The 27,884-nt window shown below is 43.4% G+C and overlaps 1 protein-coding gene across 1 annotated transcript in view; it reads left to right on the plus strand.

Annotated features, from left to right (window-relative positions):
- LOC126095613 (lachesin-like) overlaps positions 1-27,884 on the plus strand; it is a 405,319-nt gene that overhangs the window by 295,740 nt on the left and 81,695 nt on the right. Inside the window, exon 3 of the mRNA XM_049910381.1 lies at positions 22,867-23,037. Coding sequence (XP_049766338.1) covers positions 22,867-23,037 — 171 coding nt within the window. The remainder of the gene's footprint in view (positions 1-22,866; positions 23,038-27,884) is intronic.

Consider the following 27,884-nt stretch of genomic DNA (forward strand, 5'->3'; position numbering starts at 1 on the left):
GATGGACACAGATGTAGGGAGGAAGAGATGGACAGAGGGAGGGGAGGAGAAAATGAACAGAGAAAGGGAAGGAGACGAGGCACACCGATAAGGGGAGAGGAGGAAATTGACATAAATAAAGAGGAGGAGATGGACAGGGAGCGGAGGAAGGCGTAGATGAACACTGAGAATGGGGATGAGGAGATGGAAGAAGAGACGGGTCAGAGGAGATTGACAGAGGTGGAAGGAGGAACTGAGCAGAGTTCGAGGTTGAGATGTGGAAAGAGAAGAAGAGGAGGGAATAGGGAGAAGGAGAGGGACGGAAGGAGATGGAGCAGACGGATGGACAGAGGGAGGGGTTGGAACAGGTGGAAAGAGGGGCAGGAGGAGTTGGACAGCGTGAGAGGAAGAAGGAGATGTACTGATATTGGGGAAGGGATTGAGAAGGTGGACAGTGAGAGGGAGTGGAGGAAAGAGTAGATAGAGTAATAGAAGGATGGAACAGATACATATCTGGGCAGCGTCAGGTGGAGTCTAATATAGATTTACATTTGAGTTGCACGATGACTGCCATCAACATCTGAAAGGAAGAGGAATCGTCAGTGTGTGATGTGTTACCAGCCATACGTCGCATGTCATAGGTAGAGTGTTCAGCATTAAGAGATATTCTGACGGATAACAAGGCTTTCACCTGCATTGAATAACTCTTTGTTTATCTTCCGCACTCCACGTACAGAGCTACTCTGCAATATTCGGCTCCACTAGTTCTGCAAGCTGGGAAACGATCATAGGATTCCCATATTCCGCCATCCTGACAACAACACGACACGGGTGATGGGTAGTTACTTGGCCAAGGTTACGTAAATTCAGCACTAGTCAGTAGAACTGCGACTTCTGTTATCAGCTTCTCGGCACACATCATAAGTATCATTTGTCTCGAATTTTGTAACTCGATAGGGACTGAGATTCGTGGACTTCAGACTTACGTTTCGTCGAGTATGTGTTCATTTTATCGCCAAAAGATCACCTTCATTGTGCCTGAACGCTTTCTTCCAGCGTCGGTTGAAGGTAACACTGTTTTATTCTTGCAAATTTTATTCTGTCGGTAACTACTGGACTGAATTCCCGAAACTAGTTTTCAATAATTTCATTTTACTAATTTCGTCAGCTGAAATAGAAACAAAGGAGCCTCGGTCACATTTTTTTAGTCTTATTAACCAGGTATCAACACTTGTAAGAGTGCCTACATCAGAATGTAGACATTTAAAATGGTCTATAACATAATTACAAATTTATGGGGAGAAAAAATTGTTTATGTAAAAGAAATTTAAGTATTTACTAACAATACAAGACAGAAACAGTACTTACACGTCATGTATAAAATAAATAACAGGCCACAAGGGCTTTAGTAAAAAAATATTTAAAAGGAATGTTTGAAGAGGAGCCTCTAAGGGCTGCTAATACCTGGACAGCCACGGGTTGCAACGGACTCTAGCTGTGGCTGTACAGGTATGAGCAGGCCTTAGAGGTTGTTACTTATAATATGTTTTGATTGCAATAATGTTTATTCACATGGCCGGTTTCTGTTCCTCTAGAACCATCTTCATATCTGCAATTTCGGTTACGTGAGTAACCCGTCCACACTCAGCAACCTTCACATGCTGCGTCACATTCAAATGTCATCTGAATAAACATATTTGCAATCAGGACGGATTATAAGTAACATTGTATAAAAAGTGATTGCGGTATCCCTGCAGACATTATGTCTGTTTTCGCAAAGCACTTAGAGGGCCACACTGTAAAACCTGTCATTGTTATTTTATTTTTCTTTTGTTAAGCAATTTTACATTTCTGGCGCCATGAAATAAAAGTTTCGTGCCTAAAACCTCTTGTGTCCCGTTGGTAGCATACTAGATTAGCAAGTCGTTACCAGTACCTACATGGCTGGCAATCTTTTCCGGAAGAATATTCTTGATGAAATCGAACCCGTTTCTTCTTTTGTGGAGACAGTGGTTTCCTGATCTCTGCACCATTTGTCGCCCGTCCAAGAGGCCCTGTAACGCTCTGATCAGTGTAGCCCACGATGTAAGCTGCTTCTAGCCCATAACAAAATTCTTAAGCAAATCTTCAAGTGATTTTGTTTCTTTGTTTAGCTAAAACAAGAATTGACAGTTGGTTCCAACATACGTAAAACGTAGTTTCCTCAAGTCTACTTATTAACTGGATATCCGTCACTGCCAGTAAATGAATTAACAGCACCGTCATTGTTTGAAAGGACGGAGAAAATGTGGTAAGAATTGTGTTTCGCTGTTATCGTTTCAGTTCAGCCTTGTCGCTATCCATTTGGATTGCATCCTCTTCCTCATCACCAGCATCATCACAATCCTCTTCGCATTCTATGTCAATAAATACATTTGGTAATCATTACATTTTTCGTCCCGCGATCTATACACAACATATTGCTGATTGTTTCCAATTCCATTTCTGAAAATGAGGTTTTAATTAAACGTTCCTTAGCTTCAAGTTGGCCAGCTGTGTATTTGAAAGTAGAGACAGAAAATTTTCTCAAGTTTTTTCTTTTTTTCCTATCAACTGAAACCGTTTCGAAAATTAACTTACGTAAAGATGTAATTACATTAAAAAGTGCAGAGGATATACCTTTATTTAGTATTTCGATTTCATCTATCGATACCATTTACAGATCTTTTATCAAATGGTTCAAATGGCTCTGAGCACTATGGGACTCAACTGCTGAGGTCATTAGTCCCCTAGAACTTAGAACTAGTTAAACCTAACTAACCTAAGGACATCACAAACATCCATGCCCGAGGCAGGATTCGAACCTGCGACCGTAGCGGTCTTGCGGTTCCAGACTGCAGCGCCTTTAACCGCACGGCCACTTCGGCCGGCGATCTTTTATCACCTTGTATCGTTAATGACAACGCTCCAAAATAGCCGAAATTAATCTGTTAAACTCTTCGAACTTAATCCGTAATTAGAACTGTTGTCGCGTATTCGAACACAGCATTCCCCGTTACAAGTTGATTTATCTAATAGTTTTTGTATTGACGGATATTTCTCCTTTCAGTACAACGTTTAACGTCTCTCGGTGCTGGTGCAAAATCCACACGACCATTGGCAGTTGGAGGTAAAACGGAGCCAAGTTAAGTTAATCGCAAGCTTCGTAGACGGACGGCGGAAACGGTTTAGGCATTCTTTCCGCTGATCGCTTCGAAGCCCCCAAAATTTGTAACAAAAACACTCCCGACTTCACGTAAACTATTTATTACTTTCAGAATTTAAAACTCTGATAATGAATGAAATGAAGCGTACAAAATAACAGTATAATGTAACTCGAGTCTTCTCCTGGAATTTCTCCATGAACATACAAAACTTCTCCACAACATTCGGCCTCTCTGGTGCGCCACTGGTGTCGTCAACTGAAAAACCTCTAAATCCCACGCTTGTATAGTTAGACTGGATGTTTGAAAGAAACTGACTGATGATTCTACAACAGACAATATCGATCAAAACTAGAAGAAAATTTCTTATAACAGCATGTCCAGAAACTGATGCTTGTTGACACAGTAGCCATTCTGTCCTCTCATTTCCATCTGTCTGTTACCTGGAAGTAGTCGCTCAGCTTGTATGTGTTACCACGCATTCTGACACATCGTTTCGCCTTTCTTCGTAGTGAGTCACGTGATCATTCAAATACACCGGGCTCTAATCAAATTCCGTTACATTTATTGTTCACTCTCTCCTGTTACACCTGCATGTTGTCGATGGGCTAAGCAAACAACAATCCTTTTAAATGCCTCTTAGCTAAAGCCAACAGATTCCGATCCAGTGAATGGGCTGGACATGCTACCGGATGGGATATATTCAAAAATTCATTAAAAGCATTTAAACTACCATTTTACTCTAGTGACGCACAACATGGACGAATGCGATGTGGATGAATGGTGGTAGAGTGAAAAATCAAATAGGCATAAATCTGCAGATAGGGGCAAGGGGGTGGCCAAAACAGAGATCTAACTAACGTTCTACATATCCAATAAGTTACATCGTGTCTCAAGAAAATGACTCAAACGAATCTCACCGAATTCGGAAGCGGTGGAATGGTGCATTGCCTTAGTGCATATATGCTGAAGGTGTCTTTTTTCAGTGTGGTGGTTAGGGCACCACACAGACAAATAAATAGATGCCCATGATCAGGCAGGTGATGGTTGTGGTTTTAGCTAGTAAGTGTAAGTGCAGGAAAGCCTGGTAGTCCACGTTGTTTCATTTCATTATCGTCCATACAAGAACATCTCCAGTACCTGCCCCAGCAGTTCCATGTTGGTAATCGACATACTCGCACAATCCCTCGCGTGGTTTTCTCTGTATGCTTGCCCGTGTTCCTGTATGTGTAGAATTCACAAGTGTATGCGAACATTTCTACGGTTGCGAACATTTCTACGGTTGAAGCGGCCAAATGACGTATCCTGTAGTTGTGAGAGTATCTGTGCCCTCTGACGTTAAGTGAGAGGAGGGTATTTTATACCACAACGGGAAGTTAGTTTTGAGTGATGTGGATGATTACTCGTTATGGACCAGCCTTAAATTGAAGAGTCATTTATTCACTGTGGTTCGTCTACCCGTTGCTTCGATGCACGGTAATCGACATACTGCAGTGTCATCATCACTTGGATCCTCAAGGCAGCTGCCTATAGCGAACGCGGTTTTCCCGAATCGAGGTACTCATGATACATTCTCGACATAATACCACGAGAATGGTTTAGTGCTAAAAATTCATGGGAGATGGAGCGTCCAGTCCACCTTGCACCTGCGCTGGACTGATTCCACGATGGGCAGTAAAAGGTCTGACGGCACTTGCTGTGCTGCTAAATTCATCGTCGCAACAAGTAACGTCTCTCACCAACAAAAAAGAGCTCATTATCTAAATCTCTAATGAGTTTAAACAGAAAAGTGATACACTGCGCTAGATTTTACAATACAGAACAGTGACACATTGTAAATAATACTACTAATTTTTTATCATTATTATGTCAGAATGCGTGTATAGTGTACGCAGTACGCTGTCCAAAACAAGAATTCACACAGTTGTATCGCTAAATTTCTTTTAACCTGTATTGCTCTCGACGGTTCGTTTTAAGGTCGCAATTTGTAGCCGTCATTTTCTTTTCGAATTCTTCGACTATTTCGTCCGAAAGGCTACTGCTACCATCAAAATTGTGTAGCCTTTCGTTAGTCGAACCATTTTTCAGCGTAGATAGCTTTGTCAGCAAGTCTTACTCAATGAAGAATGCTGAACCCAGCAGGAGCTTTTTGTAACTCATAAGCTTTTGCTGTGTCAGTTTCATTTAGAAAAGTGAATGGCATGTTTCCTGTTTCTTTTTATACTTTCCAGGTAATACTAAATGTATCATCAGCGTTTTTGGCAGTCTGATGTGACTAATATCTTTGCTTAAGGATTCTAAAGATACACAATATTCAGGTACGCTTCAATATGTAAAACACAAATAAGACATGTGTAACAAGTAAAAATTGGGTTCCAAAATTTGTTGTAGCAAAATGCGATGATAGTGAATGGTCGTTGTGTAATGTTAATTGGGGGGGGGGGGGGCAAGCATTTTCATTTTGAAAATGAAACACGGGAATGTAATGACAATTTGTATTTAAAATTTTTATTTGTGGAACATCCACAACTGCTCTGCCAAACGTTCTCGGTAAACAGATCCGCCACAGTTTAAAATTCTTTTACTGACCGACGTCTTAATCGACAGAAGTCACTATACACTATGACAGTGTCGGCTCTTAGTACCATCGCGAGATTCATCAGAAATCTTGCACTAGTAGGACAGCATAGGTTAGGTGGACCAATTCAATAACATCCTAAATTGTGCACCGAGGGTGGTGACGCAGTTCTTAACACACTGAACCCTTATTCGGGAGGACGTCGGTTGAAACCAGAATCCGGCCATCATGACTTGGGTTTTCCACGATTTCGCTAATCGCATCAAGCAAATGCCGGGACGGTTCCTTTGAAAGGGCAAGGCCGACTTCCTTCCCCATCTTTCCCTGATCTGGTGGGACCGACGACCTTGCTGTTTGGTCCCCTCCCCAAAATCAACCAACCAATCCAAATCGTAGCTGCAAAGTACCTCCACTTTCAAGTACGGCTTGGGAAAATGCCTCTTGTCCCAAAACTGCCATCGCGAACACGCGCAGTCGAATGCAGAAATACCGTGCCTGTGTGACTACGGGAAAAGGGTACTTTGTACCCACAATTTTGGATGCTATTCTGACGGTTCAGCTAGCGTAGATGTTTGCCAGCTACTTGTTTGAGCACGGACAAGACGGCCATTTTAGATTTCAGATGTACCGGATGACGGGGCTAAGACCCCGAAACCGGAGTAGTGTATAGCTACTTCTGTCGCGTAAGTATCGCTCATTAAAGCATTTTACAGCTCTGTTGGATTTGTTTTCGACGAATAACTTTTAGTTACCCTACCACGTGTGACATTTACAAACGGAAGCTGATTTTTACTACAATGGACGAAAGCGTTCAAATGGGTGTATATGTAGTCCTCCTTTGCACTTCTCTAGCTTTCGTAATATTAAACTTTGATTCTGGTCACGTAATACGAGAGTACCCGGTGAAACGTAAAATTATAACCGTACATTCCGCAACCAAGTCACGTTCACTGAATGTGATACAGCACATTTGCTGGTAGGCCAGACTGACGCAAGTTCACATTCTGCAGCACGACTGGCGGTGTAATTGGTACACATGTTTCACTCACTGCGGTGTCTTCATGCTAAATTTCCTGAGCAAGAAGCCTCACTGCTCCAGGTAGGAGAAAATTAAATTACGTAGAGACCTCAGACAGTAAGTTACACAATTCGTCCCACCCTAAGAAGACAGCGCAACATTGTCAGAACTGAATGCTTTTTCCGAGTTTCCTGCAAACACAGTTCTGCTGCAGTATGGATAACGACTGCTTCACGCTATGCTACTGAAATGGTGCAGCAATTGCAAACGTACTTCAAAGTTGAACTACTCGGGACAGAGAGGTTATCGTTGGCGAAATATATAAATTGGACAGAGCTTCACCGTGAAAATGTGGCGGGATGCGATTCACAGGCTGTGTCGCATCCAGCTCTAGTGAAATGTTGCCCACAGAACGGCCAAGACCGCACAGACGTGTGTGATGCTGTCTGGGAAATCCAAATCTGGCATCACAGGGATTTCCATCTCTTGGCAAGCTAAAAGAATATCTGGGACTTGGTGGGGGGGGGGGGGGGGGGTTGGCGGGGGGAAGACTTTCCACAGATGAGGTGTTCATACAGTGGTTCTTGAATACCCCGTAATTCAGAAGCGGATTTATATCATCGAGGAACTGAGCACTTGGTTTAACGCCCCGAAGGTTGTTTACAAAGCCTTGATGATTATGTTGAATAATCCTCTCATGTATCTGTGACACTTTGAAGTGAAGTGCAGCGTCCAATGAAAGGTCATGGCCTGCTATAGTAACGTGTAACTCACTTTCTGAAGTCCGCTTGTGATTGCAGAGCGCCCGATAGTGGCAGGTAACGGTGAACAGATAGACCCGGCCAATCACAGACACTTAATGTTGTATCCCACTATGAGTGGAGAAAGTGGTTGGGAGGACTCAGCAGAGCCTCGGTGTTTATCTAGAACATCAAGAAATTGGCCAGTTCCGATTATTTTTACTACTGCCATGGCAGAACACAGCACACAGAAAATGCTGCCGAATCACGCGATGACCATGGATACTGCAAGGCGACGGGGCATTTTCCCTGACAGAACTTGGAACACATGTATCATCTCTTCACCTAATGACAAAAGCTGTTCGCATTTAATCGAAAGCATGTTAAGGACTCAGTCGTGGTGGGTGGGATAAAGAAGATGTTATTTCCGTTGACAAGGTACGAATTAAACGTGTTATTAAGATGTACATTTGCACGTTTCCTGCTAAAACGCGAACAACAAGCAAATCTTTCAAATAGTAAGATTCATTGATGTAAAATTTTTAAGACGCAAATCAGAAGATATTGGGAAGTCGAAAATTAATCCTGTACAAAATTCCTGTGTGACGTATCTTTTGAGCGGTTTAGTGTATCCTAAGAGGCTGTAATTCCAGTCCCTGATGACGTGCAGGAAAGGGACTCTCCCCATAAGACCATGCAAAAGTAATAAAACAATGTCACGCAACGAAAACATCTTATTGAAGAAAACCTCCTAGAGATGGTCCAGTCAAGCACGAAAGTATGGGTACCACATCACACTTGGGTATATTAATTAGGGATTCATCTACAAAGGACTCTAGCAGTCACTATAACAATTTGTTTTATCACCATAAACCAACATACAAATGAATTACCCGCTGCGATAACTGTGTAAACGTTTAATAAGTAATCATAATGATTGTATTTTTGAAACATAGCCTTTGCACAGGTGAGTAAACACACGAAAGCGTAATCGTAAAATTATATCGTGGATACGACCAATTACTGCGAGACTGATTAGTGGTTTAAAGCAACAACCCGAAAAATAGGTACGAACAGCAGTAGAATCGCCAAAGTGCATTATGGAACCAACTAACTGGCTGCGAACGTTAAAAATGTGGAATTAAACTCCGACTAAGTTAGCTAGCCTCACGTCCCTCTCGATTCGGTAATTGCATCGCCGGCTCTCACTTCTCACTCATCTACGACGTGAATGTAGAAGACGGTACAGATTGTTAAAATTATTGGCATTTGCAGAAGTATGTACCAGTGACTTAAATAAACGAAGTAAATAATCTCTGTGATGGTACTTTGTTAGAAATTCTATTCAGGATTTCGAACGGTTTAATGAGCACCTGTGTTATTGAATTTGATGATGCACATTAAGTTAATGACTTCAAGAAAATTGCCCTCAGTGGAAAATATATCCTGATTTGCCTGTCAACGATGGATCCGCTTAAAACCGCCAATAAATTTTACCTTCCATAGGGGGTACGTTCCGATATTGCAACTAAATAAAAAGCAGTTTGTTTTTTGCCACATGCGTTTGCTTGATTTACTTATGAAGCATCTTCTGTGCTCCGTTATACATGTTTGCTCTTATGCACATAATAAATTCATTATGTACTGGTTACACAAATGTTACTGTAACACATTTACTCATGTTTTTCAGATTAGAAACAACTTTTTGTAGTACAAATTTCGTGCGATTAAATTATCATTTGATGTTACTTAAGATTTCCAATGTTTCTAGTCCATGTGTGTGATTATGAAGATCTGTTCATTGGATCCCCGTATTACAGCTAGCCGATTTCTGGCGTTCTTTCATCCACTTTCATTAAAGCATATCATTTCCACTTTTCCATTGTGTGATCAACGCGTGTGTAAAGTGTGTAGTATTGCCAACGGTCACTGTCACGTCCTGTGTTTGAGTAGTAAGTGAGGTTTGACATTTTTGTTTTGTTTTAGGTGAAGTGTGTGTGTTTTTTGCTATGTGTCAATGTGTCATTCACTATGCGAGCGCTGTATTTATTTATTCATTGTATTATTTTTATTTTGTTATATCTCTTTTTTAAAATGTGTGGTTGAGCTGCTCTGGTTGTGAGTGGATACATGAGCCGTTGCAATGAAAAAGGAAGTAGTTAATGGCCAATTAATATAATTTCTAACTCATTGATATTGTTACCCACCAAAACAATAATAAACAAAATAAGAAACATAACCGGAATAAATAACTGATGAATCCTCCGCGCCTCTCTTATTCTGTCACTCGCTTTCTCTCTCTCTCTCTTTCTCTCTCTCATCTCTCTCTTTCACTCACTCACTCTCTCTCACTGACACATGTATATGCATACACACACACAAACGCACACACACACACACACACACACACACACACACACACACACACACTTACACACACACACGCAGTCACGCAGACACGCAGATACGCACTCTCACACGTAAAATTAAAAATATCAAACAACTCACACTACGCCAACAAAAAATGACAGATAAACACAGTGAGAGTTGGCAACACTACACACAGGTTGATCACTCACTGAAAAGTGTAAGTGATGTGCTATAGTAAATTTGGGTGAAAAATTTCCGGAAATTGTGAAGCTGGAGTATGTGGACCTAATGAACACATTTCCAGGGCCACACACACGGACTAGCAACACTAGAAATCGTAAGCAACACCAAACAACAATTTAACCTCACGAAACTTGTCCTACAATAGTTGTTTCTAATACAAAATCATGAGAAAACCTAGCACACTAACATATTTCTACCCACTGCATAATGTGTTTATTACATATGTATAAAAACCAAAATGTGTTACAGGCCACTGAAGTTGTTTCATACATAAAAGAAGCAAAACGCGTATGGCAAAAATGGATCATACCTCGATGAATTTTGAAGCAATTAAGAAATTACGGAAAACACATAAAATGACGAAATTTCACGTGTTATGAGAAGGCAGCCATTATCGGCACGAAATGAACAGTGCAATTAGATGTGTTTCATGTAACCCGCAATATTCTGAATTAAAATGTTAAGTCAGGCAGAATTGAAATGGTAGCCAAATTAGCGGCTAGGAACTTAATTAAAAATAGGCAATCTATTCATTCAGTTACTATACATTACCAAATTCTACACACTCTTTATCGGGTAACCGAAAAAAATGCAAAAAATCATCAAACGATGTCATAACGAAGATAATTATTTTCGGAAAACAAAATCGTTCCCACGAATATGGATTTCCAGTCTTTGCTGGAGGCAGAAGTAATAACAATTTTGCAATTAATAACTGCTGCCACCATCAATGGTACATTGCACATGGCGTTCACTCGTATCGATGTATCTGTTACTGATTAGTTAATCTATCTTCTCAAAACTGGAAGCATGTATGTAGGCATACGGGTTTGCTCCAGCATAGCTCTAAAACCGTTGGTGTCATTTCAAACAAACTTGGATCTTATATGACTCACAATTCAGAAACTTTTACTCTGTGGGAATTGTGTCGACAGCGTCGAACTCCAGTGACTGGAGGGAAGCAGGTGGTAATCCGTACGTAAAAACTGTTGAAAGCAGTCCATACCAGCGTCGAGTTCTAGGCTACCGGGCTTTCATGTCTCATTGATGAAAGATCTTATGATGTGTTACCATTACCGATATTACGAAAGTCTGTTTCGCCCGTGACCCTAGTGATGTGGTGTGGGGTAGAAGAGAGAGTAATCGGAGAACGGGAGTTCAGCAGCAGGAATGAACGAAGAGAATGACAGTTCGAGTTCTACAATAAATTTCATCTGGTAATAGAACATACACTGTTGAAGATTCACAGAAGAAGGAGCTATATTTGTTAATGACCTGGGAAAATAGTTATGAGCTGAATACGTCATGGTGACACAGAGTTCCACAAATCAAATACTAGTTTTTAAAGTGTACCCAGGAACAGATAGACTCGGATCATTAACAGTGATGAACAATGGCTTGAAGTGTAAGAGAATCAGCAGGAAGAATCATCATGTAAAGAAGTTGGGCACCGATGTATTGATGAACGATAACGTGCATTACTTTGAGGCTATAGATATTGCGGCAATAAATACCACAGCATGCTGCTCAAATAAAGATAAAGAGAAATGGAAGTCTCTCAAAACGAGACTCGAAGAATATTCACAATTATAGATACAGGGAAGGTATCTGCGAAGAAACCTTGAATGAGAGATGATATACTTTTATTGAAATAGAAAAGAAGGATATACAAAGTGGGCAGGAAAAGAAACGAATAACCATTCAAATCAACAGAAAGTGCAACAAAGATGAAGTGGAATGGCTGCTGGAAAAATATGACCAAATCACAAACGATATGATATACATAGTGAATAGAAGAAAATTCGGTAAGACGGAAAGTAACGTAGAGACTGTGAAAGGTATTCCACTATTAAATTTAGAGGAGAGATTGGATAAGATGAAAGAGCATGTCTGCTGACGTGACAGAAAACGAAATGGGAGTCTATTTGAGAGTCTTTCCTTTTCTTTTATTTCTGTCATTGGTCGTCTTCTGACTGGATTGAGGCGGCCAGCCACCAATTCGTCTCTTGCGCCAACTTTTTCATCTCAGAGAAGGTCTTGCAACCTACCTACGTCTTCAGTTATTTGCTGAGTTCTTACGCTTTACATCTCCCTCCAGCACCACAAAAGATATTTCTTATGCCTTGACAGATGTCCTATCACTATGTCCCTCCCTCTTTGCAGTGTTTTCGATATATTCCTTTCCTCGCCCATTCTGCGGAGAACATCTTCGTTCCTTAACTTCTAAGTCCACTAGTTTTCAACATTATTCTGTAGCACCACATCTCGAATATTTCGATTCTCTTCTGTTTCTTCCACAGTCTAGGTCTCACTACCATACAATGCTCTGCGCCAAAATTACCTTCTCAGAAGTTTCATCCTCAAATTAAGTAGATAAATTTATACTAGTAGAATTCTCTTAACCAGGAATGCCCCTTATGTCAGTACTAGCCTACTTTTCATTTCTTTCCAGCTCCGTCCGTCATGTGCTGTTTTGCTGCCAATGTAGAAGAATTTATTAACTTCATCTAATTCGTGATCATCAGTTTAAAAGTTAAGTTTCTCGGTGTTCCCACTTCTGCTACTTCTCATTACTTTCGTCTTTCTGCGGTTTACTCTCAGTACATATTCTCTGCTCTTTAGAATGTGCATGCAGTTAAGTATGGTTTGTAATCCTTCTTCACTTTTACTGAGAATAGCAATGTCATCAGTGCATCTTAACACTGATATCGTTTCACCTTGAATTTTAATCTCATTCTTGAATCTTCTATTTATTTCCGTCACTGCTTCTTTGATTTACAGACTGAAAAGTAGAGGTGAGAGACTACATATCTGCCTTACACCCTTTGTAATCCGAGAACCTCTGATTGTTCCCTCATGCACTTGTAAAAATTTTATATCAAAATGGTTAAAAAATGGCTCTGACCACTATGGGACTTAACTTCTAAGATCATCAGTCCCCTAGAAGTTAGAACTTCTTAAACCTAACTAACCTAAGGACATCACATACATCAATGCCCGACGCAGGATTCGCACCTGCGACTGTAGCGGTCGCGCGGTTCCAGACTGAAGCGCCTAGAACCGGTCGGCCAACCCGGCCGGTGCAGCCATGGTCTCCGAGATGATAGTCCATGCTGCTGCAAACGTCGTCGAACTGTTCCTGCAGATGGTTGTTGTCTTGCGAACGTCCCCATCTGTTGACGTGGCTGCACGATCCGTTACAGCAATACGGATAAGATGCCTGTCATCTAGACTGCTAGTGATACGAGGCCGTTGGGATCCAGCACGGCGTTCCGTATTACCCTCACGAACCCACTGATTCCACATTCTGCTAACAGTCATTGAATCTCGACCAACAGGAGCAGCAATGTCGCGATTCGATAAACCGCAATCGCGATAAGCTACAATCCGACCTTTATCAAAGTCGGAAACGTGATGGTACGCATTTCCCCTCTTTACACGAGGCATCACCACAACGTTTCACCAGGCAACGCCGGTTAACTGCCGTTTTTGTATGAGAAATCGGTTGGAGACTTTCCTCATCTGAACACGTTGTAGGTGTAGCAACCGGCGTCAACCTTGTGTGAATGCTCTGACAAAGCTAATCATTTGCATATCTCAGCATCTTCTTCCTGTCGGCTTAATTTCGCGTCTGTAGCAAGTCCTCTTCGTGGTGTAGCAATTTTAATGGCCAGTAGTGTAGATAGTTCAACTGTAAATTTTGGCGAGGGAGTTTGCGAGATATAAAATATATGATATATATTACCGAATCTTTTGATTATATTGAGTTACAAGTGTGAAATTTTTACATCATCAAAGGAACTTATACCTTAACATTTTACATACACTCCTGGAAATGGAAAAAAGAACACATTGACACCGGTGTGTCAGACCCACCATACTTGCTCCGGACACTGCGAGAGGGCTGTACAAGCAATGATCACACGCACGGCACAGCGGACACACCAGGAACCGCGGTGTTGGCCGTCGAATGGCGCTAGCTGCGCAGCATTTGTGCACCGCCGCCGTCAGTGTCAGCCAGTTTGCCGTGGCATACGGAGCTCCATCGCAGTCTTTAACACTGGTAGCATGCCGCGACAGCGTGGACGTGAACCGTATGTGCAGTTGACGGACTTTGAGCGAGGGCGTATAGTGGGAATGCGGGAGGCCGGGTGGACGTACCGCCGAATTGCTCAACACGTGGGGCGTGAGGTCTCCACAGTACATCGATGTTGTCGCCAGTGGTCGGCGGAAGGTGCACGTGCCCGTCGACCTGGGACCGGACCGCAGCGACGCACGGATGCACGCCAAGACCGTAGGATCCTACGCAGTGCCGTAGGGGACCGCACCGCCACTTCCCAGCAAATTAGGGACACTGTTGCTCCTGGGGTATCGGCGAGGACCATTCGCAACCGTCTCCATGAAGCTGGGCTACGGTCCCGCACACCGTTAGGCCGTCTTCCGCTCACGCCCCAACATCGTGCAGCCCGCCTCCAGTGGTGTCGCGAGAGGCGTGAATGGAGGGACGAATGGAGACGTGTCGACTTCAGCGATGAGAGTCGCTTCTGCCTTGGTGCCAATAATGGTCGTATGCGTGTTTGGCGCCGTGCAGGTGAGCGCCACAATCAGGACTGCATACGACCGAGGCACACAGGGCCAACACCCGGCATCATGGTGTGGGGAGCGATCTCCTACACTGGCCGTACACCACTGGTGATCGTCGAGGGGACACTGAATAGTGCACGGTACATCCAAACCGTCATCGAACCCATCGTTCTACCATTCCTAGACCGGCAAGGGAACTTGCTGTTCCAACAGGACAATGCACGTCCGCATGTATCCCGTGCCACCCAATGTGCTCTAGAAGGTGTAAGTCAACCACCCTGGCCAGCAAGATCTCCGGATCTGTCCCCCATTGAGCATGTTTGGGACTGGATGAAGCGTCGTCTCACGCGGTCTGCACGTCCAGCACGAACGCTGGTCCAACTGAGGCGCCAGGTGGAAATGGCATGGCAAGCCGTTCCACAGGACTACATCCAGCATCTCTACGATCGTCTCCATGGGAGAATAGCAGCCTGCATTGCTGCGAAAGGTGGATATACACTGTACTAGTGCCGACATTGTGCATGCTCTGTTGCCTGTGTCTATGTGCCTGTGGTTCTGTCAGTGTGATCATGTGATGTATCTGACCCCAGAAATGTGTCAATAAAGTTTCCCCTTCCTGGGACAATGAATTCACGGTGTTCTTATTTCAATTTCCAGGAGTGTATTAAAATTTCTTCACGTCAGTGAAACTATTGCGATAATCAGGAAACGCCGAAAATTTATGTAATTAGACTACTCACCCTGGGTGGATGCCACGAGATCCTAATAATGTGGAAGACGGGACACAATGGGGAATTCAAAGTGTGTGCGATCTGTTCCACAATACAGTGGTCGCAACAGAGGGAATCGCGTGTTTTGCAAAGCGGCTCAGTGGTAGCGAGGGGAGGGTCTTGGCGACTGAGAGGCAAACGAGCTCCGACGGCGTGGGCGGTGGTGGTGGCTGCAGAAAACATCTGGAGCGGCGAGTAAGCGAGAGCCACGCTAAGTGCTGCAACGCGACCCGCCTGGCGCCTGCTGGCTGCTTAATGGCCGCCAGCTGTGCACACGTGCTCTGCTCTGCGTCCCACCACTGTCTCCCACCTCCTCAGACATCCCAGGCCGCCACTTCTTCGCGCTACGACTGTGGGTGACGCCTTGCGACATACGCATACTGGACCAAACATGAGTCACCCCCCAGAGTACATCACGCTAATAAAGTGCAACACGTCCTGATGACTCGACAGCAGCGCCAATGCGGCGAAGATGACAGTCCGCAATTTGCAACAGGTATGCTATATCCACTTTAAGCTGCTCACAGATGATTAAACTTCGTAAAGGAAACAACTCTCAGGGATGTTGATTGCTAAGTTTCACCCACTGTTCCAACCATTACCAGATAATGGCTTTATGTTGGGATGAGTTCAGGCCTCAGCATGGGTGTGACAGGATGCCTGAACGTTCATCACTCCAGGTTCGTGTATGCGCAACCAGCTATCGTCTTGGAAAATGGACGTGTCGACACTCTTAATGAATATATAGCAGGAAGGGCGACGTTTGGTTACTGGGAATGTTAAGATAAACAGCATTTCCTTTAATTTTCTCCATGTTTAAATCCACCCGACTTCAGTAAGGGGCGATCAAAATGTTTCCGATTGAGGGTGTTGCTGCAGCGTATACACAACGTAGCAGGATTACACTGCGGTTATATAAGCACCGAAATGTACGCTAGGGTTTGGTTTCCTTCCGACGTGGGTGCGGTAAATGTGGAAACGTGTACTGTGGCGACGTTGTCACCAAATGCGGCGGAACAGGACCAACATGCTGTTACATCTTTCTTGACATTCGAAAGACAAACACCGGCAGACATTCAACGTAGAATTAAGACTGTGCATGGAGCAGCATATACGTGGAAACCTACCATTGTAGAATGGTGCGCCAAGATCCAGGCTGCTTCTTGATAACATACGGCCGGCCGGAGTGACCGAGCGGTTCTAGGCGCTAGAGTCTGGGACCGCGCGACAGCTGCGGTCGCAGGTTCGAATCCTGCTTCGAGCATGGAAGTGTGTGATGTCCTTAGGTTAGTTGGGTTTCAGTAGTTCTTAGTTCTAGGGGACTGATGACCACTGCAGTTAAGTCCCATAGTGCTCAGAGCCATTTGTCCGCCGCTCGTGGTCTCGCGGTAGCGTTCTCGCTTCCCGAGCACGGGGTCCCGGGTTCGATTCCCGGCGGGGTGAGGGATTTTCACCTGCCTCGAGATGACTGGGTGTTTGTGTTGTCCTCATCATTTCATCATCATCCAGGAAAGTGGCGAAATTGGACTGAGCAAAGATTGGATAATTGTACGGGCGCTGATAACCATGCAGTTGAGCGCCCCACAAACCAAACATCATCATCATCATCATCAGAGCCATTTGAACCATTTTTGATAACATACGTCCCCATATCGCAAATGTAACGCAAAAGCTACGCGAAGTCAATTGGAGGCATTCGAGCACCCGTCCGATAGTCTCTCCACATGCCATTACCACGCCTTCGGTCCCTTAAAAAAGTCCTAAAGTAGTCGACGATTTCTGTCGAATGAGGATCTGCAGCAGGCACTTCTTCACGTAGCACGACACGGTTTTCTATCAGATGAATATCCTTAAACTGGGGCGTCGGTGGGATAATAGGCTCAATGCTCACATCGATTCTGCCTGATTGACATACCGATTCTATAAACTTTTTGATCGGCTTATACTTTCGTACTCGTTTCAGATTCTTCAAGACATTACAATAAGAGGCTTTTTTTGCTGTACTTGTTCTCCCCGTGCGTAAATTTAGTTTCTCGTGTCATCTTACGTAAGCGATTGACAACGGGGGTCTCTTAACGGTCTCCAGGCGCTTTTTCTCTGATGTTTCGGCAGATATTTTTAATTTCTTTTTCGCAGTATGTTGTTGGAGTCAGACCAAAGAAATACTGCGAAGGCCATTGTTGACGGAAAGCGTCGGTTAATTTCCCGCCTAAAAAAAATATTTTCAAAATGGTATTTTACCTAATCATTCCATAATGCGGTCTCAAATCAGTATAGTACGATATTTGTTTGGTCTGTGTGTATTAAAAGGTAACTGCTCTACCGCATTGGTAACTCTGGTTCAAGTCACATTACCGAAGGAAAGAGCTGTCGTTGTTCTATCACTTTGATGGGTGACCGTTCGGTCTGCCGCACGCTGTTGGTTAGCGGGGTGCGTTCAGTCCTTGTGACGCCGACTGAGGAGCTACTTGACTGAGAAGTAGCGGCTCCGCTCACGAAAACTGACAACGTCCTCGAGAGCGGTTTGCTGATCACATGGCTCTCCACATCTGCATCCAGTGACGCCTGTGGGCTGAGGATGACACGGCGGACGGTCGGAACCGTTGTGCCTTCCAAGACCTATTCGGACGGAATTTACTTTATTATATATTAACAGGGACAGTAAAACACGAAGAACAATCTGTAGTCCAACAACAAGAGGGCAGCGCTGTTGGATGGCGGCAGCAGTCAGCGCTGACTCTGATGGTAGTGTCGCTGCTGGTAATTCTTTTTCTTTTAACGTCCATCTTAATACATATCGATAAAACAAGTATCGCACTTGATTAATTCGAGATTGCTCTATCGAATGGTAACGCTATAAGCAGTATTCGCTTGTCTGCCTCCTGCTACGCATTGCAAAACCGAAATTGCAGGTGTCTGTGGAAGCACCAAAAAAAAAATTCCCCTGACGGCTCTTGGAGGTGACACCCTCTATATCCACTACACTATACATTTACAATGGTATTTTCAGGTGCTCTAGAAGATGACCTGGAAGTGAAGGCTGAAACGACTGTGGACTCCTCTTAAGAACATATTAACAGCTTGAGCCGCAGTTCACTAATCCTGCATCACGTTCACGAAATCTGAATGAGTCAGGCCATGTCATGGAAGGAAGGAATCACAGAACCATTTGCGGTCTGAACTCCACCCTCTGTACACTTGCCGGCCGCTGTGGCCGTGCGGTTCTAGGTGCTACAGTCTGGAACCGCGTGACCGCTACGGTCGCAGCTTCGAATCCTGCCTCGGGCTTGGATGTGTGTGATGTCCATAGGTTAGTCAGGTTTACGTAGTTCTAAGTTCTAGGGGACTGATGACCTCAGAAGTTAAGTCCCATAGTGCTCAGAGCCATTCGAACCATTCTGCACACTGCGGCTGTGATGTCATATTTAGCTGTAGGAGTACTAGAAGCCTTACATCATTTGACGAGGCAGAATCACGACTGGTCGGACCACAGGACATTCCTCCACTCAGCTACTGTTGAGTTTATGTGTTATTTGGCCCATTAAATGTGTGCAGCTTTGACCTTCTGTGAAGAATGATGTCTGCAAGATACCCGACGCTAAATTTCCAGTATCCACTGTTTTCCATCGCACTGTTCGCTCGCAAACTGGTTGAGATGCATCTGCATTCACACACAGCAGCAAAAACCAATTGTCCGCCGACACTTGCTGTTCGCCTGTCTGTTCCGGTGACCAATTAGTAACGTAGACGCCTAAAGCAGATCTTGAATGTTTAGGATATGTCCACCTTAAGTAATCAGACGTGCTGCTGTTTTTCTAACAAATAAAACTGATCACGCTCTCAGTACTCTCGAAAAGAAAAAAAACTCAATCAAATACAAGGGAAGGTGAAGTATTCACACAATACACATTGTCATAACATACTTCACTAACTTTCATTACTTAACTTACGGTCTTTATTCGGTGTACCTTGACATCTTCGTTGTTCAACAACAAGTGGTATATTTCTACTTGCAAGAGTATTGCTTGTTTCTCTTTTGTTAAGTAAATGCAATGAAATAACATGTTGCACGCACTGTTTTTCACAAAAAGCCTTTATTTCTCTTCGTTACTTATGAGACACTGCAATTTGAGCACTGAAACATGTCTGAAACTCAGAATGCAACGTGACTGACGCTGCTTGTCAACTTTTCCCCGGCTAAATATAACAACTTCGTAATAAAAAATTAGTCATTTTAAAATCTAAATTAGAATTCGAATCTTTTAATGCTCAGATGATTTTTTTACGTGAGTTAATTAATTTAATATAAGTAACTGACAACTCACAAAAAAGAACAAATACAATACGTGTAACAAAGAAATTCTTTTGCATAACAAATGAGCTATTTATTAATGATCTTTTCTTGGTAATTATTTTAAAGGTCTTTAATTAACAGTTTTATTGTCGATGACTTCAAATAAAATTAAAACCGAATACATAATTTTCTAAATAAAATCAATATAAGAGGGATATTTAAGTTTTTTCAAACATAATCAAATTAATTTTATTAGTGTTGGATCCATATTTCAACATATGTTCTGTATCTAAGTGTACAGCATTATTGTATTGATGTCGTTATAAAGGAAATTGCAATTTTGAGCTTGCCTGTATCGTATGGTAAATTTATGACGTTTATCAAACAGTTCTGTTCTTGTAAGCGTATCGACAGGTAGAATAAATAACAAAATATGAGTTATTCATCAATTCCGTTACAGACTCCACACGTGATATGAACGGGAAGGAGCACTAATATGTGGTACACCATGTTACGAACTTCGTAGTTTCTTGCAAAGCGTTTATGTATATGTAGATAGTGTTCCGTTTCACTGAATATGAACAGTGTACCGTAGTGGCCACTTCCAGATTAGTTGTCGCAGTGTACTTTAAAAAATGAGCTGAAGTGTCGCAACTCTACGTGTTAGCTGCCACCAAAGTTAGTATTTCACAGAGCCCAGCTTACTTGCCATGCAACCGAACATCACTTCTCGAGCATGGTTCTCCTCGGTGCAACTTGATAGACGTCATGCGACTTCTATTATTCGCATGAGGCTGGGACAAGGATGTTACACCGTGCACCTATATCATTTGAAGATTATCACGTCTGGACACTGCGATAAGTACAGAACAGTAGTAGAGGATCTTAACCACATTATATTGGCATGTCCCAAATATACAACCGCACAGTCAAACTTGCACAAGAAATTGCACCCAGTAGTGTTCCGGTTTCACTCCACCGTTTTGATAAATATAACTTGCTTGCCGACTATTTGGAAGCTACTTGCATCCATATTTAATGTATGAGATGCAGAGGTCTTCATTTTCAGATGGAATCACCCCGGTTCGTAATATGGTGCGTAATTTTGTGTTTTAATTTGTGTGAAGAATTCCAATTGTATTTTATATTTTCATTATTGCTCTCTTGTAGATTTTATGTCACCGTTCTACTGACACTACTGTACATACCGTTGGTTGAACTGTGTTTGTCACTTCCGGTTTTTCTTTTATTTTAAGTACGCCTGTCTGTATGCTACACTTCTGACATTGTTGTATGATGTTATTTCTGATCCTGTTTTCCAGTTGTTGTTGTACTTATTGTATGATGTACTTTGATTCCCATTTCACGTTTTTACCTTTACTATAAGATCATATGCGTGTCTGTCATAATATTGCTGTATACTGCTGTTTGTAGTTCTGCTCCAAAGTCATTGGCGTCACTGCGGTCGACAGTCTGGTGTTTGTCTAGCTGAGCTTTTATTTTGCTTTAAGAGTGTGTTTATATGCTAACATCGTAATTTTGTGCTATACTGCTTTTTTCGATTAGGTTTCATTGTATATTTATAACCGTGTTGGCTGTATGCCCCTTGTAACCCAAAGTCACAATACACTGCTGGGCATTAAAATTGCTACACCACGAAGATGACGTGCTACAGACGCGAAATTTAACCGACAGGAAAAAGATGCTGTGATATGCAAATGATTAGCTTTTCAGAGCATCGACATAAGGTTGGCGCCGATAGCGACATCTACAACGTAAAGACGTGAGGAAAGTTTCCAACCGATTTCTCATACAGAGGTAGCAGTTGATCAGCGTTGCCTGGTGAACCGTTGTCGTGATGCCTCGTGTAAGGAAGAGACATGCGTACCATCACGTTTCCGACTTTGATAAAGGTCGGATTGTAGCCTATCGTGATTGCGGTTTATCGTATCGTGACATTGCTGCTCGCGTTGGTCGAGATCCAATTACTGTTAACAGAATATGGAATCTGTGCGGTGAGTAGGGTAATACGGAACGCCGCGCTGGACCCCAACGGCCTCGTATCACTAGCAGTCGAGATGGCAGGCATCTTATCCGCATGGCTGTAACGGATCGTGCAGCCACGTCTCGATCCCTGAGTCAACAGATTGGGACGTTTGCAAGACAACAACCATCTGGACGAATAGTTTGCAGCAGCATGGACTATCAGCTCGGAGACCATGGCTGCGGTTACACTTGTCGCTGCATCTCAGACAGCAACGCCTGCGATGGTGTACTCTACGACGAACCTGGGTGCACGAATGGCAAAACGTCCTTTTTTCGGATAAATCCAGGTTCTGTTTACAGTATCATGATGGTCGCATCCGTGTTTGGCGACATCGCGCTGAACGCACATTGGAAGCGTGTGTTCGTCATCGCCATACTGGCGTATCATCCGGCGTGATGGTTTGGGGTGCCATTGTTTACACGCCTTGGTCACCTCTTGTTCGCACTGAAGGCACTTTGAACAGTGGACGTTACATTTCTTATGTGTTACGACCCGTGCCTCTAGCCTTCATTCGATCCCTGCGAAACCCTACATTTTAGCAGGATAATGCACGACCACATGTTACAGGTCCTGTACAGTCCTTTCTGGACACAGAAAATGGTCGACTGCTGCCCTGGCCAGTACATTCTCCAGATCTCTCACCAATTGAAGATGTCTGGTGAATGGTGGTCGAGCAACTGGCACGTCACAATACGCCAGTCACTACTCGTGATGAACTGTGGAATCGTGTTGAAGCTGCATGGGCAGCTGTACGTGTAAACGCCATCCAAGATCTGTTTGACTCAATACCCAGGCGTATCAAGGCCGTTATTACGGCCAGAGGTGGTAGTTCTGGGCACTGATTCCGCAGGATCTATGCACCCAAATTGAATGAAAATGTAATCAGATGTCAGTTCTAGTATAATACATTTGTCCAATGAATCTGCATTTCTTCTTGGTGTGGCCATTTTAGTGGCCGGTATAAAATAAACTTACTTGCTGCTTGGGGCGCTGCTGTCGCAGAGTGCAACATAACTGACCCGGAGGTGTCTCACGGTGACCGTGTTTCGTGTTCGGCACAGTTCCGCCCGACATCGTGGACGACGCGACGAGCTCCGACGTGACGGTGCGCGAGGGCGACGACGCGACGCTGGTGTGCCGCGCCACGGGCAAGCCGGCGCCGCGCGTCGTCTGGCGCCGCGAGGACGGCGAGCCGATGCTCATCCGCAGCGGGCCCAGGGAGGTCGCCAAGCGTGAGTACCCCCGGCCTCGCCAGTCGCTCTGCAGTGGGGGAGTCTTAGCGCTGTGACTGCCATTTAGCTCTACAACTAGCATTGTCGCTACGAATTTTCTTTTATTTCACGTCTGTGGTCATCCTGTTCTCCTCAGACTACTGGTTTTGGTCATCTATGACCATCTTCGGATCTGCAGCAAAATATGAAAAAAAAATACTGCTAGTGGATTATCGACAGCTTAAAAGAATAAAATATGCCATGGAGACGTGTGTAACTGACATACGTGTGAAAACTGTGCGCTTTATATATGGCGAGCCATACCTGTCCTATAAAAACCATGTCCTAATGCACTGGAGCCAAAGTGGCATCGTGATATACTAAACACATGCATAAATTACAGAACACGAAAGAGTCATCTTGTCAGCAGCGCTGCTGTTCAAAACAAACTGTCGTACAATAGCTACAAAATGTTTGTGTCGCGAGCTCGCCACATGTCGCTACTGTAGGCGTACACATATTCTTCAGTGATAATTGTACGATGTAAAATAAAAAGACGGATACAATCAGTAAAGTCTGTAGTGGGCTTATAAGTTGCAAAAATCGTTACAGTAATAACATACAATAACCTAAAACGCGACAACAGTTAATTTATTAAAAAGGAAAAAGGAAAAAAAAAGGTTCAAATGGCTCAGAGCACTATGGGACTTAACACCTAAGGTCATCAGTCCCCTAGAACTTAGAACTACTTAAACCTAAATAACCTAAGGACATCACACACATCCATGCCCGAGGCAGGATTCAAACCTGCGACCGCAGCGTTCGTGCGGTTCCAGACTGAAGCGCCTATAGCCGCTCGACCACACCGGCCGGCGGAAAAAGTCGACAGTAATTCTGATACACTTTAGTGGTAATATTTTCGATAATGGCATAAACAGCTTTCGCAACACACTGAATAATATAGAAATTAGAAAACAAATAGCTAAAAAAGCCCAATCAAAACGGATTACATCAAATAATCAGCGCCCTCTGTTGGTGCTACCGCCAGAACTGCCGCATAGGCGAGAACTGGTCAGAGGAACTTGACCGCCAGAAGGTCCCTTGTACTCTGCGGCACGCCATTCTACGAAAATGATAAGACACCGTATCAGTGCATGAATCTTGTACACACCGGAAGCAGCTACTAGGGTAGCAGAGTACGTGTGGCGTGCACACGGGGGTTTTTTAGGTTAGAGGGACCCCCCCTTGGGCGAAACGATAAAATACCTGACGGCTTACCAGAGAGGACATTATCATCGTTGATAAAGAACGTCCGTCCTCAGAGACCAAAAACAGGAAAAGTTAACGTAATATTGGTAAACTGCAGGAGTATCCAGGGCAAGGTTCCTGAATTAGTATCTCTTATTGAAGGAAATAGTGCGCATATAGTATTAGGAACGGAAAGTTGGTTAAAACTGGAAGTGAACAGTAACGAAATCCTAGACACAGAATGGAATATATACCGCAAGGATAGGATAAACGCCAATGGTGGAGGAGTATTTATAGCAGTAAAGAATTCAATAATATCCAGTGAAGTTATTAGCGAATGCGAATGTGAAATAATCTGGGTTAAGCTAAGTATCAAAGGTGGGTCAGATATGATAGTCGGATGCTTCTATAGACCACCTGCATCAGCAACCGTAGTAGTTGAGCGCCTCAGAGAGAACCTGCAGAACGTCGTGAAGAAGTTTCGTGATCATACTATTGTAATAGGGGGAGACTTCAATCTACCAGGTATAGAATGGGATAGTCACACAATCAGAACTGGAGCCAGGGACAGAGACTCTTGTGACATTATCCTGACTGCCTTGTCCGAGAATTACTTCGAGCAGATAGTTAGAGAACCAACTCGTGAAGCTAACGTTTTAGACCTCATAGCAACAAATAGACCGGAACTTTTCGACTCCGTGAATGTAGAAGAGGGTATCAGTGATCATAAGTCAGTGGTTGCATCAATGACTACAAGTGTAATAAGAAATGCCAAGAAAGGAAGGAAAATATATTTGCTTAACAAGAGTGATAGGGCACAAATCGCAGAATATCTGAGTGACCACCATCAAACGTTCATTTCTGAGGAAGAGGATGTGGAACAAAAATGGAAAAAATTCAGAAACATCGTCCAGTACGCCTTAGATAAGTTCGTACCGACTAAGGTCCAAAGCGAGGGGAAAGATCCACCGTGGTATAACAATCATGTACGAAAGGTACTACGGAAACAAAGAAAGCTTCATCATAGGTTTAAGAGTAGTCGAATCATAGCTGATAAGGAAAAGCTGAACGAAGCGAAAAAGAGCGTAAAGAGAGCAATGAGAGAAGCATTCAACGAATTCGAACATAAAACATTGGCAAACAATCTAAACAAGAACCCTAAAAAGTTTTGGTCATATGTAAAATCGGTAAGCGGATCTAAATCCCCTATTCAGTCACTCGTTGACCACGATGGCACCGAAACAGAGGACGACCGAAGAAAGGCAGAAATACTGAATTCAGTGTTCCGAAACTGTTTCACTGCGGAAAATCGTAACACGGTCCCTGACTTCAGCCGTCGCACGGACGCCAAAATGGAAAATATTGAAATAAACGATATCGGAATTGAAAAACAACTGCTATCACTTAGAAGCGGAAAAGCATCCGGACCAGACGAGATACCCTTAAGATTCTACAGTGATTATGCTAAAGAACTTGCCCCCTTTCTATCAGCAATTTATCGTAGATCGCTGGAAGAACGTAAAGTACCTAGCGACTGGAAGAAAGCGCAGGTCGTTCCCATTTTCAAGAAGGGTCATAAAACAGATGCGAATAATTATAGGCCTATTTCGCTTACGTCAATCTGTTGTAGAATAATGGAACATGTTTTGTGTTCTCGTATTATGACGTTCTTAGATAATACAAATCTCCTTCATCATAACCAACATGGATTCCGCAAACAGAGATCATGTGAAACTCAGCTCGCCCTATTTGCCCAAGAAATTCACAGTGCCGTAGACACTGGCGAGCAGATTGATGCCGTATTCCTGGACTTCAGGAAGGCATTTGATACGGTTCCGCACTTACGTTTAATGAAAAAAATACGAGCTTACGGAATATCGGACCAGGTTTGTGATTGGATTCAGGATTTCCTAGAAGAAAGAACTCAACATGTCATTCTTAACGGTTCAAAATCTGCAGATGTAGAGGTAATTTCGGGAGTACCGCAAGGAAGCGTGATAGGACCTTTATTGTTTACAATATACATAAATGACTTAGTTGACAACATCGGTAGCTCCGTGAGGCTATTTGCAGATGACACGGTTGTCTACAAGAAAGTAGCAACATCAGAAGACTCGTACGTACTCCAGGAAGACCTGCAGAGGATTAATGCATGGTGCGACAGCTGGCAGCTTTCCCTAAACGTAGATAAATGTAATATAATGCGCATACATATGGGCAGAAATCCATTCCAGTACGATTATGCCATAGGTGGTAAATCATTGGAAGCGGTAACGACCGTAAAATACTTAGGAGTTACTATCCGGAGCGATCTGAAGTGGAATGATCACATAAAACAAATAGTGGGAAAAGCAGGCGCCAGGTTGAGATTCATAGGAAGAATTCTAAGAAAATGTGACTCATCGACGAAAGAAGTAGCTTACAAAACGCTTGTTCGTCCGATTCTTGAGTATTGCTCATCAGTATGGGACCCTTACCAGGTTGGATTAATAGAAGAGATAGACATGATCCAGCGAAAAGCAGCGCGATTCGTCATGGGGACATTTAGTCAGCGCGAGAGCGTTACGGAGATGCTGAACAAGCTCCAGTGGCGGACACTTCAAGAAAGGCGTTACGCAATACGGAGAGGTTTATTATCGAAATTACGAGAGAGCACATTCCGGGAAGAGATGGGCAACATATTACTACCGCCCACATATATCTCGCGTAATGATCACAACGAAAAGATCCGAGAAATTAGAGCAAATACGGAGACTTACAAGCAGTCGTTCTTCCCACGCACAATTCGTGAATGGAACAGGGAAGGGGGGATCAGATAGTGGTACAATAAGTACCCTCCGCCACACATCGTAAGGTGGCTCGCGGAGTATAGATGTAGATGTAGAAGTATTTGATGATGCCACTTTGGCTCCAATCTAGTAGGGCATGGTGTACGTATATACATACATAACAGGGATGCCTCGTCATATTTAAGAGGAACAATTTTCACGTGTACGTCACTAAAACTTGTCATTATGGCCTAATTTATTCTTTTAAGCCGTAGGTAATAAACTAGTCGTATTTGTTTTTTCCCCTTTCTTGCTGCAGATCTCAAGGTAGTCATTACTGATCGAAACCGGTAGTCTAACAACCTGCAAGTTTGTGACCACAGACGGGATATATATTTGCTGCTTAGCTTCAATATTTTGGAAATGATCTAGACGGGTGGGCATATGAGGGGTGTTCGAAAGAATAGGTGCAAAACAACACTGTGAGCACAGTTACAGTCTTTATTTAAATTTAATCACCAGAGGCCTGAGCGCAACTATCCACTGTTCCACGAGGCGAAGAATTCCCTGTGCCCAGTATTCGTGTGGCTATGACAGGAGCAAGTCCTTAAATGCATCGTGCCATTTGTAGCTCCTCTATTTGAGATGTTTCTTTAGCAGACCAACACAAAGAAGTCGAAGGATGACTAACACTTTCGGGCTGTAGCGTGGATGCTCGTTTAAATTCCTCTTGAACTTGGCTATTACACTTTGTTGTGTGAACGTAGATACATGTAGACTCGTGTTATCGTGGAGCGGAATCAATCCCTCCGTGAGAAGACCAGGCCTTATGGTCTTGATGGACTAGTGTAG

This window comes from Schistocerca cancellata, chromosome 8, assembly GCF_023864275.1.
Source record: "Schistocerca cancellata isolate TAMUIC-IGC-003103 chromosome 8, iqSchCanc2.1, whole genome shotgun sequence".
NCBI lineage: Eukaryota > Metazoa > Arthropoda > Insecta > Orthoptera > Acrididae > Schistocerca > Schistocerca cancellata.